The 14,574-nt window shown below is 34.5% G+C and overlaps 1 protein-coding gene across 1 annotated transcript in view; it reads right to left on the bottom strand.

The window, feature by feature from the left end:
* The window catches only part of KCNK5 (potassium two pore domain channel subfamily K member 5), a 31,477-nt gene that overhangs the window by 5,528 nt on the left and 11,375 nt on the right, over nt 1-14,574 (bottom strand). The window contains exons 2-4 of the mRNA XM_026695592.2: nt 4,417-4,528; nt 2,001-2,167; nt 140-308 (exon numbers count right to left, since the gene is read on the bottom strand). Of these exons, the coding sequence (XP_026551377.1) occupies nt 140-308; nt 2,001-2,167; nt 4,417-4,528 (448 nt within the window). The remainder of the gene's footprint in view (nt 1-139; nt 309-2,000; nt 2,168-4,416; nt 4,529-14,574) is intronic.

Raw genomic sequence — 14,574 nt, 5'->3', positions numbered from 1 at the left:
GCACAGAGACCAACACATTACTTAATCTTAATTGTAATTAGTTGTAGTACTGCTCATTTCTATTTGCATGTTTTAAAATCTTTAAAGGCAAACTGCTAAAAATTCACAAAATGACACTCAAGACAGGTTTATTACTGACCAGCAACATAGTCTCCAAATCCTATTGTGGTGATGGTAATGAATGAGAAGTAGAGGCCTTCAATGTAATCCCATTCTTCAGTCACCATAAAAACCAAAGGAGGAAGAACTAAGTGGACTAAAATGCCCCAAATGATGAAGATAGCTGTGCAAGTAATTTGTGCCTTTCTCTGTAATAAATGGAAGGAAAAAAGAAGGATCAATCATACAGTGCAATCTTAATTTAGTAAATTTCTCCCCCTCCCCATATTTAGAAAGTCCATCCTATCATATTTTTTTGATATACTGCCTTGCAGCAACAGAATAACTGTAAGCTATAGGAAGTTGCTATTATTTCTGGCTATTTTGTGCAGACGGAAACAAGGTTGAAAATTTCTACTTTACTTCCTGTTTCATCTGCGTGCACGAAGTCCTATATGATAGATTAACACCATGTTATTTTTGCTTCATGAAGTGTTCTCATTAATTCCATCCCTATTTTACCAACTATAACAATAACTTGTAGAAATTCCTTGAGAAATGTCCTTTTCATAATATTTATAATTTCTTAATTTCCCTATAAAGGCTCTTTGACCTATTTCATAAGTGAAAAATGACCTACTAAATGCATTTTCCAACACTATAACCATATAAAATGTGATCTGTTAAAATAGGGTACTATTCAGGCCTGAATCATAAGCATTGCCTGCTAGAACATCCCCCCCCCCCTCCAAATCAATCTAGTCCATCAGTGTATTTATTCTCACAAAGGCCAATCAACTGCACAAGGAAACTGCTGTTTTCAGCAGATGGCCTTCAGATGCAAAACCTCTCTGGTCCTTATGATTTTTATGAATTGGTCCAGCATTTTTTTGAAGGTAGCCAAACTGGTAATGAGCTTGTCATCCCAAATTCCAAAGTTCAGTTAAGTAGTGGTGTTTTTTTTTTTTAAAAAAACCCTTTTATTTGTCCTGATTCAATTTCACTGGGGGATCTCTAGTGCTTATATTTTGGCAAAGGGAACATTGTTTCTTGTTGTCTCCTTTATTCATATCATTCAAAGTTTTGTGCACCTCAATTATGTCACCTGTCACTCACTTCCTTTCTAGGTAAACAGCTATAGCTCCTTGACCATTTCAGTTGCCTTCCTCTTGCCTTCCTCTGGCTATACTATACCCTTTTTGAAGTCTGGTGACCAGAGCTCGACATAATATGCCAGATGCAGCTGCAACATCAGTTTACATCAGGGCATTATGATATCGGCTGGGTGAAAGTTGCACTAAAAATCTAAATTGTTAACTTATTATGGTTTACAGTCAGCTTTCCTATTAGTCAAGGAAGTTATAAACAGCACCAAGGAACAGGAAACAGATAACTGACACAGCAAAAAACAGAGGTTGCATAAGATGAACAAAACATAAATACTCTGTCTGGTTGAGAAAGCAGAATTCTCAAATCTAGGGAATTTAAAAGAAAAGAGAAAAGTGGAAATCCTTTGAAGCCACATAGTGTTAATAGAAGAGCAAGAAAATGACAATTTAAGCAGATTCATTTTAGACGGTATTCTGCCTTTTTACATTAGAGATAGGTATATCTGTGTCAAATACCTTGCTATACAACAGTTAATGCAAAAAACTTAGTGGTAGTCTGAGCCAAAAATCCAAAATTATGAAAATTATGAATTTAATAGAAATTAATGATTTTTTTTGCTATTTTTGTCCAAGGACAGAGATGTGGAACTGCAAGAATATATTTTAAAAATCACATTAACTATTAGTTAGGATTTAAAGAATCCTTCCTTAAATTGGGTTTTTTTGAGATTGTTTATAATCCAATTCCAATAATTTTTATATGCTGGAAGCAAATTAAACAGAATTCCATACCAGGCTTACTCCTCTCTTTGTTAGGAACTGGCCCAGCCTCTTGGCACGACCACCAAAAAATTTCCCCAAAGCACTGATCCATGTTAAGCAGAGTGGAACACCAAAAAGTCCATAAAAGATACAGAAAAGTCGCCCAGCTGAAGTTTTTGGAGCAACATTTCCATAACCTGAAAAAGAATATTGTGATTAAAAATTAACCATACCAGGAGAGTCACATGTAACAAAAGGTGTAATTTGCCTTTTATGATTAGATGCTGAAAAAATCATAGAGCTTATTCTTAATTTTCCCCCTCTTTCCTTCCATCTTTCCCAGAATCATAACCTTCTCCAAAGTTAGGTCTTTTTCATAATAAATCCTATCTTTTTCATAACATATCCCAGTCATTTGTGCCTCAAGTGACAACTCTGGGTTGATTTCTTTTCTTGGCTGCCCATTATATTCTCAGGAGTCTTCTCCAGGATCACCAAAGTTCAAAAGCATGAATATGCTTCCTATCCTGCTCCTTCGAAGTCCAACTTTCAGTTTCATGTGGTATCACAAATAATATACTTGCCTTTGCAATTCTGAACTTTATAGTTATAGATACATTAGGGTGTCTGAATATCTTTTCCAAGACCTTCATGGCTGCTCTTAATCTGTGACATATTTCTTGACTGCTTGTTCCTTTATTACTGATAGTTGATCCTAAAAGGCACAAGCTATCCAGCACTTCAATACAGTACCTTCATTGTTTATTCCAAGGCTAGTTGTCTGTTCTAAAGCATGTTGTCATTAATTTGGTCTTTATGTTTAATTTGCAGATATCTTGCTTTTTACTGTCATTGATAGTAGCCATTAAAGCCATTCTCATCTTCAAACCAGCTTCCTTTAATTTATATTCAGCATATAGGTTGGGTAAATAATAGATTATAGAAATTATATAGCCTTGCCTCATTCCTTTGCCAACCGGGAGCCAGGTTGCTTCCTGACTTGTACAAAGGTTTCTCACAGGACAATAAGATATTTTGAGATTCTCGTTTTTTAAAGCACATTCCACAACTTGACACGATTGACAACTCAAAGGCTTTTTAATAATCTATTTGGCACATAATGACTTATTTTTTGGTATTCTTTGGCTTTCTCAATTATCCAGCATGCAGCAGCAATAAAATCTCATGTTTCTTTTCTAAAGCTTGTTGAGGATTTGGCATCTCTTTTTCCATGTAGGGTTCTAATCTATATTGGATGGCCCTAAGCATTGCTTTGCTACAAAATGTGAAATTAAGAATATTGTACAATATTTCTGATTCTTCTTCAAGTTGCTTGCCATATTTCAATGGACAGTCCACTAGTTCCTATAGTCTTTTGATTTGTTAATGGTTGGAGGGCTGATCTAACTTCATCTTCTAGTACAGAGTTCCCCAATGTTTCCAGGTTTGCGGACTGGAGTGGGGCAGAGGGGACTGTTCTGCAGCCGGTAAGTATGAGTGCATGTGGCTCCATTTGCGCGAGTGGCATGAATGTGCACATGCTGCACATGCTCGCTGGCCATTTTCCTGGCCCAGTTGCAATCCCCTCATGGACCACAAGTGGGCCATAGCCCACAGGTTGGGGACCCCAGTTCTAGCAAACATTGTGAATGCCAAAGTACAAAAATGTTTATGGGTTGTTTATGGGAAATATTGGAAAAGAGAAACCATCACATATATTTCAAATAGATTTTAATAATAGTAACAAATGAAACATGGTGCTTTATTTGATTTAGCAGCAAGGTTTCTAATTCCCTTTCTCACTTTCCCTGGTCAGTTTATTTTCCAACACTATGTGTGTTCTGCATCAGATCAAACAAACTTTGTAAACTCTTATGGGTGTGTGTTTTTTTGTATCTTACAGGGATAGCACAAAAGCAAACCCAAAAATAATGTCATCCCATAATTCCATTATCATATTTCTTCTGTGATTTTTCCAACAAAGTCAGCAATACCTTGAGAACTGCAGGGAAAACATTTCTCACTGCGGTATTGTAAAGCCACCATCTTGAAATACATAGCTTTTGAAAAAATAATCTTCTCATAAAACGTATGGCTTTAGAAATACAATTATTAGGCATTTCTATGGAAGAAAAATATTGTCATAGAAATCTCTATTTCCCCTGTGCTTTCCTCCCCTATGTTTTACACAATAGATTGATTCAAAGACAGTGAACAAGGAATCTATTCCTACTAGCACATTCATGATGCCAATATTTGTGTCTCTAAACTGCCAGTCTTAAAAAGACAAAGAGACATTGAGATCTAGAAGACTGCCAGACTAAGATAGCCTCCAGCTATCCCCTCCAGCTTTTTCCAATGTTTCAGTTTTTCATTTTATTAAATAGTATTTTCCTGTATTGTTTAATATATAAATGAACCTCCATATGGACAAACTGATACTTACCAATGGTTGTAATCACTGTAGCAGCAAAGATGACAGCATTAGGCCAGTTCCAGTAATTAAATGTATCATTAGCATCGATTGAAACTCCTTGCCCAGCAGCTTCTGAGACCACCTATAAAAAATGACACATGTCATTCAAAAAATGAGGCATGTCATTCATTTATATATTATAAAAAGAGAAAGAAAATGTGTCTTTCCAATTCTTCATATGTTTGTGGCCTACTAATAAACATGGCCACAGTAACAAATTTTAAATTAAAAATGTACTTATCAGAACAAATACCCAATGTTCAATAATTGTGGATTTTAGAAACTGAATAGAAAAACAGTAGCACATGGTAAATCATTTAATTCTGAGCAAATTTGGAAAAATATAATAAAATCCTTTTATGCAGAAACTAATAACCTAAATTTGAATTTAAATCTGACTGCTGTTATTGCTGTTTAAAACAACCAATATTATCATCCCTTGCAAGGCACAGCAAATGCTAAAAAAAATTCAAAACAATAGAACCAGAGTGGAATGGGGTTTTTTGCTTCATACCTTAAAATTAATTTTATAGTATCAGGTCAAATCTCAAAGATCAAATTGTCTCTTGGTATTTGAGAAAGTATGTGTGTATGTGTGTGTGTGTGTGTGTGTGTGTAGTTATTCATTACTGAAATTTGATTTTCAGTATTACAATCAAATTAGGTTCTGTGATTGTTAAAGCATTCTTTCCATTCTTTTCAGTAACATTACTTAAGAAAAAATCAACTACTGTTCTCCACAGGCAACTTACACCTTTTCTTATTGGCCTATTTATTTACATAGACACCATTTCTCCAGGAGCTCCAGGCACATGTGGATCAATTATATTTTATTCCCACTATAATAACTCTGTGGGATAAGATATGTCACTAACCTGGCATCATCTAATGGCTGAGAGTGAGCTTGAACCCAGTTTACATCATCGTGCTAAATCTCTGAGAGAGGCATGTGAATACATTCCAGCAGAGATAATACCAATGTAAAATAGTCTAGTAGTTTAAACATTTGACTGGGCCCGGGAAGACTCATTTTTAAGTCTTACTCAGCCACATAGTTTACTGCATGATTTTAGTTAAACATCTATCTCAGCATAAGACTTCTCTTCTGGTGACAAATTAAGGTTAGGCTTCAGTGTAAACCTCCTTAGGTTTCAGAAAATGGTGGGACAGCAGTGCCACAAAATTCACAAACTATGAATCTGTGGAAAAGGATTCATTCCTCCAGTGAAAATGAATGTAACAGACTTGTTTAGTCTCTTTAATAAACAAATGAAATTGAAACTTAAAAGATTGCAAAACAGACCACATCATCCATCCTATTAATACAGTGTGCATTGAAACTCAGGCAATGCCTATAACAACTCTTATCCTTCCTGTATATGTTAAATAATACCATCACTCTCTGTTAAAACGGTGAACAGGTAACACTGACTATAATGCCAAGGCATTCATGCAGAAACATCTAATAATTATAATCTGTCTCATAGTCCAGGGTCAGGTAGAACATTGAGCACAAAAGTTGGCTTTATAAAAAGACAGAGAGGAGTAAGCAGAAGATAAGAATAAAGTTAATATGATAAGAAGATAAGAATAAAGTTAACAAAATGCATAGCTTGGCCAAGAGATTATTGCTATAGCAGGTGAAGCCCAGGTCACATTGTTGAGGCCTATGTCCTCCACTGCAGGTGGAATGGCCAGTAGGTAGGAATGGTGTAGGTGTAGGCCAGTGTCAGCTGAAAAGGTCCTTCCCCCAGTGTCAACCCTTCACTCAGTTTCTGATTCAGAAAGGATAGCTAAAGTCAAATACATTTATATGTGAATCAGTGATGTCATGTACCTTTTATGATGTCATGTACCTTTTAAACAACTATAGCTGAAACAATGATTCAATCTAGCATGATCTATGTCATCTGGAATCAAATGAACAACTGCATTAGTGACCTTGTTTTGCACAACAGTATCCACCCATTTATATTAATTTGTCATACTACTTGCATGTGTGAATGGCTAGAGCTATTTTTCTGAATCTATAGTTAAACCACAAAAATATTAATTTAATCAAAAGAGGAGGAAAATAAAAGGAGCATGTGAACTGGACACTAGTTTCTCCACAACAATTATACCCCACAAAACTGCTTGCCTGCCTGCCTATCTATCTATCTATTCTTTCTTATGCAAGATATTTAGATATCACTTTGGCCATTCCAGCTTTTAAAATACCAGGACTAGCAGAGTATATACAGATGTAGAAAAGGATCATTTTCTGACAAACGCATAACTGTACCTCTGCTTTTGCTTCTATTTTACTGCTAGCCATTAGGTAAGAGAAACTGTGTTAAGCAGAGGTAAATTTCACTGGGCTTTGTTTGATTTATGTCATTTTTAACCGTTAACAAAGTTTCCACTCAAATGATTTACTCTGATTTCTTATCCATGAAATAGCTGAAACAATCTTTAAGTGTTTGTGTTGCGGGGTAAGAGGTGGAAAGCATAAATCAGCAGATGGAAAGGAAGAGCCCATCATTTCAGTTCATATCCTGAGGAGGCTACAGGGCCAACTCTTTTCACTGCTGTGTCAACATTTCACAAGTTTACACTCATAGCTGTTCCTCTGCCAAAGATGCACCTCCCTCTGGTCCCTATTGGCATGCTCTGACTTAGGATGAGCTGTGGCCTTGCTTGACACTGCTTTCATTATACTTCCCACATATTTTAGCTATAATACTTCTTAAAACGAGATTGAATCAACAAAAATAATTTTATAGTGCATAGAGTAGCCATAAAAAATCAGGATATTTCTGACAATTTGAAGTATGAAACAGAACAGGCATTAACTTATTGTTGCTTTTAATAGAGAATCTAATTGTTATTATATTATGTAGATTTTTTTTTCTAAAGGTCCTTCAGTTTTTATTATCTGGAAGCTGCAAAATCAAGAGAAAAATCAAAAGACTATATTTATGGAAATTATAAAAATTCATAAAAAGATTTAACTTTCTTGGCTAAAAACTTTTCCTCACAGACTTCTTGCAGATTTCATGCATTGTTTAACTCTAAGCCATAGCTATTTGCAGGAAATTCTCAAGTGAAAAATCATGCTTTTTAACATAATATATCTAAACTTATTTAGATTTTCAGAATTTTGAAACTATGTTTTGCTATTTTTGCTCTGATCAGGAGAGAACTAAAGTTGTTCTAGAGATTTGTAAAGTAATTGTGTATTATGGGAAGTAGCAACAAAACCACAATGATTTCCAAGATACATCTATGAATATGTCCAACACATGTTTAAAGCCACAGTGTAATCCATTCACATAATTAAATCACAGAACCCTTATAATTTGGATTTCATGCTTTATAATTCTTTGTTAACCACCCTATGCTATAAGGAAGTACATTTTAAGTTTAAATAAATTCTAGTTACAGAACACATTCAAACAGGATTCTTTTACAAAAATAAATCTTGCCTTTTAGCTATGCTATAAACAGAAAATACATATACAAAGCATATATAATCTCATTACTCATTACTAAAAAATCTAACAGGATAGAAAAAAATTACATAATGCAAAAGTATCAATTGGAGTTGAATTGAAAACTGCACTGTGATGAAAGAACATAAAACAACTGAACATTCATACAAGCAAGCACTGTATGGAAAGACTTATTCTGGGTCTGTGAACTCTCACCATATAAGTTGCTGAAATAATAAATCACAGACAGTAGTTTGGGAAGTGACAGGAAAGCTAAAACCTGAATTCTGGAAATTGCTCAGTCTTCTGAATGGTTTTTTTAATGCTTTAACAAAACAATAATGTAAATCTACAGTTTAACAGACTGATGGAAAAAGGGCATCAAAGGGAGCTGGCTGTTTGTTAAATAACAAATAGGACTTTTAAAATAGCAATAGCGCTTAGACTTACATACCATTTCACAATGCTTTACAGCCCTCTCTAAGCGGTATAGAGTCAGCACATTGCCCCCACCAATCTGGATCCTTATTTTACTGACCTCAGAAGGATGGAAGGCTGAGTCAACCTTGAGCCTGGTGAGATTCGAACTGCCAAATTGCAGGCAGCCAGCAGAAGTACCTGCAGTACTGCATTCTAACCACTACGCCACCACAAATTTAATGTATAAAATCTGTATAAAATAACATGAGCATTATCTGCACTGATAAGCTAAATGAGGATCTTGATGGTTGCTTTAGACAAGCAAGTTATGGACAAAATTTAAATGTTGTCTCTTATGTCCAAAATACTGGTTCAAGATTCATGAAAACAAGGTTCCACTGTAAATATCTTCTAACCTCTCAGCAACCCCAATGGTTGTAAACTTCCTTGAAAATTATGTGGTACATCCATAACCCTTGGAACAGTTATGTGACAGCTGACAAAGTGGAGGCACTAAGGTCCATCAAAGTTTTGTTATGAATGGCTGCTATTTTTCTAAACATACTAGGACATTATTATCTGAAGTTAGATTGATGCAGTCAGTTCTGATCAACACTGATAAAGCCGACTATTCCAATAATAATATTCAACAACAATGAAACTTGTTACATTATAGCCCCAACAGGTTTCACTAGATTATGTTAATAGTTTGCCCTCTTGGCATAAAGAGGCTTACATGCTAATACAAGTAGGATCAACAGCACCAGCAGCAATAACATGAGTGTTTTTAGTGCCAAGAAAGAGCTATATGGAAAGAATACAATAAGTGACTGACTCCAGATTTTGATATAGGATGGCCTGAATGTTTATCAGTGAATACTTTTAGGACAGTTATATTTTGTGATGATTTAATGTCTAGCACTATTCAAACCTTCATCTCCCCTATTTACCAGTGTTCTCTCAGAATTCAATTGCACAACAGTTGCAACAGGGCTGTCAGAGCAGATATGATCAGCTACAAACCATTAGTTTCCTAGATAGCAAACTGATGAATTTGTTCTCCAATATACTCTCCAGTACTCAAGATACAATCTTTTTTCCTAGCAGATAGGCCCACTTCCAAAGAAAGCAATGAGTTGCGACCACCTACTTTTATATTTTATTGGAGCAATGAGCCCAGGAGATGGCACTTACATTTTAATTACAGTGATATTTTAAAGTGGAGCAGGGAACACAGCAGGTATCTGTGGACCCCAACAGCACCATATTAGGATTCCCAACCATCAATGAGTACTTTAAAAAAAAAAAAAAGCTCTTCTACTACTGAGGCCAATGAAGCAAATTTAATAGGTACTCAACTAAAATTTGAGATATTTTGTTGTCTATAGCTAGCAAAATACACAGAAGTTGAGACAAATCATCGCATTGTGGGCTATACCAAGCTAACTTGCAACTGAAAAATGGGAAACACGTCGTTATTTTAGAGATGATGGCTACAGCAAAAGCCATTTCTTTATACTGTACAAACTGATTTTGTGGGGGCAGGAACATTTTGCCCATTTTTCAATCCTATATTAAACTGTTAAAATGGGAGATATTAGTCTTATTTGCTATTCTGACATGTCAGAATTTGGGGTCCTTTTTTTCAACTACAGATACAATTCTGGCATCTCATATAGCATGAATACAATGATGGTCATATCCATTATTATAAATATTTCTCCCAATATCAGATAACTATTACAGGAAATCAGCCACTTTAGGAATTGATTAATTAGTAGCTCATGTAGCCTGCACCTCCCTTAAGTGCAATTGGTGTCAGTACCCTTTTAGGCATTTCACAGGGGATCGAATATATGTAAAATGCGTACAAGCAAATTCATTTGCAGGCCTTATGGCTGCCTTTAAGTAGATCAATATCTCAGTTTCCTATACCAGACATAAGTGTAAATGTTATGTCCCTTCATGTAGCCTCCCAGTCCCCAACTGTTTCCATAGCAGCACATAATCAGGGGCAAGACAACGACTTAAGGAAGCAACTCCTGTAAATAGCTCAGTCACTTGACATACCAACCTCTCAAATGTGTAGTAGCTACTGAGATCCTATGGATGGCGCTAGATGCTAGCAGCAAACTGCAGTGTTTAAAACCTATATGGGACCTCTTGGCTACTTCTATGATCTCATTCCCTATCTTGGTAAAGGTGGAAAGTCCTGGACTTTCCAGACATATAGGCGATCTCATTTACTAACATCACCGCTAGTCTTAAGGATTGGTTGGGAGGTTTTACCAATGTGGATGGGAGGTTTCACCCATGTGGGATATATTCTCCAATCCAAATGCTGTATCTATGCTACTCTTCCTTGCTTGTAAAAATGGTATAAAAGAATAAACAGCCCAGGCAGTCGGACACCTTGGCACCCTGCACAATGACTGATTTTTGAAATCCATCACAAATGATTCTAGAAAACTAATGTAACATGGCTGATCATTTTTCTCTGGTTCCCTTCTACTTTATAGTGTTATTTTAAGTTCAACTCCACATTTGAATTCTCTAGAACATTCTATGACTTTTGGATAAGAGAAAACAAAGAAATAAACTCAAACTAGTAGGCAAGATGCTAGAAGTCACTGTCACCTACTGGGATTTTTCACTTTCATTTAACTGGCATTTATCAAAAAGCAAGACTGAAAGGTGCAATAGAGAAAAAACACAGGATACGATTCCATATTTCTTTGTACTTCATTTAGGAAAACAGATCATAATTAAAAATTGTAAAACTTCACAAACACTCCCATCTGAGAACAAGTTGCATACATCTAATCCAATATCAACACAAAATGTTTAATCATATTATTGTCTAAAATATATTCAAGAAGCATTTCCTGGTTTGATAATTTGTTTTAGCCAAAAGCTTCAAAGTAACTTCTCACTAAATTTAGTCCCATACATCTTGAAGACTTCCTCATCAGCTCTTTAAAATCTTATGCAGAGTTGGAATCCTTTCATGTATTTTACCAACCCAAAGGTTATTAATAATCTCAATCAAATTAGAAATGTTTGTTTATTCTTAATTTGTTGTTATGACTAAGTTGAACTTAACCTATTCTATATATCAGAGTTTTGCCACTTCTTGAAATAACATAACATAATCTCTTACATATTAGCTGGCATACAAATTCAGTTCACCCATCTATTTTGATAGATGCGTTTTAGTTTCTTTTGATAAGGATGTGGAATAGTTAACCAGAAAACAAGGCCAATCATGCCATCATAAAAAAAGAGCCCATCTTCACTAAAGTGACAAATACTTCCTCAAAGTGTTATGTTCCTGCTCCTTTAAAGCAGTGATAAAGCTATTTTTAATGTTGTCATCATTTGGAGATTAATTAGGTGTTTCAGCATATGTTTTTATTGCTTTAGTATCCAAAGAGATCATACACTAGCAAATAAAAACACAAAAATCACAATTAAAGTAATGAAGGAAAACTATAACTTCCAAAGTATTTAAAAATGATTAGAGGAAATATCATGGCATACTGTACAAAATATAGAATAGCAATAACATTTAGACTTATATACCGCTTCACAGCACTTTGCCCCTAAAAATCTGGGTCCTCATTTTATTGACCTCAGAAGGATGGAAGGCTGATAGAAGCAGCTTTGGCAAATTATCTATATACAGCATTGGGCAAGGCAAGTTTGCTCCTGTTGAAATTGTGATTTGGGTAGAAAGTGGGAATACACTTGTTACTGTCTTGTTCCTGTTTCATTGTCACCTCCTCATGTCAAGCATGAATCTTTAAGGTAAGGAATCATTTAAAAATTAATTTAGGCCTCCTTTATGTGTAGTACTTTGTATACTTGTGAACTCTATATTTAGTTCAAGATGTGTGGAGAACATCTCAAGTTTTAGATCAAATTTATGCAGAAATATTGAAAATTCAAACTTTTAAGCAGCACTATAATTTACCCTTGGTGCATAGATGTTAATTGAAATAAGACTGAGAAGTAAAATCAGCATGCTCATTCTCATTCACTAATTAAAATGAGAGTGATCCATCATACTTTACATCACATGAATATAAATTTCTCCCCTTGGTACTACAGGTCTTTGCAAGGACTGTCTAAATAACATGCTTCTATTTCTCTTGCTCCACTCAGACAAAGAAAGTGAAAAAAACATGCTCAAATTGTAGGTATTAACTTTGCATTCTTTGATAACTGTTTAAATTTGCTAAGGCCTTAGTCAAGCTTTCCCTGTACTGTCTTTTGTAAACGACTGATTGTTGCCAATAGATACCATTTGTTCATTTCAGCAACTGACTGCTGATTCCGCAATTCTTTCTTGTGACATGAGCAGCCAAGTAAATTTGATGAATAAATAAGATAAAACCGATTCCTTTTGTAGCTATATTTTCAAAGAATGGCAACAAAGTTCACAGTGATATTGCAATATCTCTGCTGAAACACGAATATTTCCAAGTTGTACAGGCTTAGTTAGATAATTTTATGCAGAACAATGGATTATTTCGTGAATCAGGCTATAATCAAAATAAATGTTTAGATGTATTCTTTTTCTTATTATTTATTAGGCTACTTAAATCATTAAAATGATATTGTAGAAAAAGTAAAATTTAATGTTTCATTAAAAAGATAAGGATTGCAATCTGGTTGAAGTAAATAAATTAATCTACAAGTAAATACAAATGGAGATTGCAAAGGATTAACAAATTATAGATATGTACCATTTTCAACTCGAAAAACAGCATAGGTAAGAACCTTGATGTACACTGAAGCATTTAATACAGAAAAAACATATATTTGACTATGGTTTTGACTGTTCCTTCAATATTTATATATTTTAAGCCTGCAAAGTAGACTGCCCTATTTATTATTTTTAATTTGTATAATTATTAAGGCAGCAACTAATCTTGCATCTGAAAGAACCTCCCTTTCTTATATAATGGAATGTCACAGAATTTGGAAAATTTGGAGCCTTGAAAATGGGAGCAAAAGTTGCCCACTTTCTTATTTTTTATATAACTGAACAATGCAATGAACATAGTTTTATTTTTGATACAATTTCAGAGAATATTGGAGAGGAATATTTCTTATGCTTCTTTATATCAATCTTCATCTTTTGTTCATTGATTCATTTTAATTAATGCATTTTGCTGCATTGAATATGAGATAAATTTGCATTGCTATTAATATTAGAATGATGCAAGCTTCAAGAAAGGGAATCTGCATAAATTGAGGTAAAAAGGATTAGAAATACCAGGATAAATGCCTTTAGAATCATGCATGCAAAGGTAAAGACTATCCAAAAATGAAGCTTAATGATGCCTAAAAGTCCCTTTTACTCCATGGATTATTACCACTGTTTAGTGTGGAGAAGACAAAGAAATTAATGTAAAATGACATTAGCATAGGAAAGATGCTGTTTTAGGCATCAATATTAAACTTAGCAAACAATTTGGCTTTACTGTGGAAAGGTAACTGTAGCAAAATTTCATGGATGCATAACCTTATATTTTTTGATAAATGACCTTAAAACATAATTGATTTCTTAAGCAGATTATCCATATATATCATTTTTTTTTTGTAAAAAAAATCCTTAACAGAGGAACAAAATATGACAGCCTAAGGACAGCATGTAATAGGAATTTTATAGTAGTCATAAACTTGAGTACTTTTTCATGACAATCTTGCACCCAACTAGAATTCAGACTGCTGGATCACACCCAAAGCAAATCAGTGTCATCTCTGAACTTTTGACCTACCTGCATTATCTCAGAACAAATAAGTAGAAACTAAGGAAAACATAGTTATCTCTATTTTATGCTTCTCAGTAAGACTGAACTTGCTTTCTCTTCCTGTCCTCAAATCACAGAAGCTACTTCTTGTTAATAAATTACAAGCTTTCTTGAAGACAACAGCTTATCTTGATAACTAGTCTTCTTACCAGATACTAATTTTAAAGTAAGTTTTTTTTAAAAAAGGCAGAATGTATTATTAACAAGTTATGAATCATGAGTGGGATTTTGAAATTTATGAAATTTGATGGCAAGCAGATGGGAAATGGGTCAATTTTTCTGTATTGTACAGCATTATATATAAACCTTCCATATAATTTTCTAGGTTCCTGCAAGCATTTCTAAGAAATCTGTTAGTTTGATAGATTTTTTTTAAAGCACTAGACCACTTTTTATCATTGCAGTTTTAGCTATAT

Source organism: Pseudonaja textilis, chromosome 1 (assembly GCF_049901715.1).
Source record: "Pseudonaja textilis isolate UNSWEBS1 chromosome 1, rPseTex1.2, whole genome shotgun sequence".
Taxonomy (NCBI): Eukaryota; Metazoa; Chordata; class Lepidosauria; order Squamata; family Elapidae; genus Pseudonaja; species Pseudonaja textilis.
Note: the sequence above shows the minus strand (reverse complement) of the source record. Positions and strands in the feature narration are given on the sequence as shown.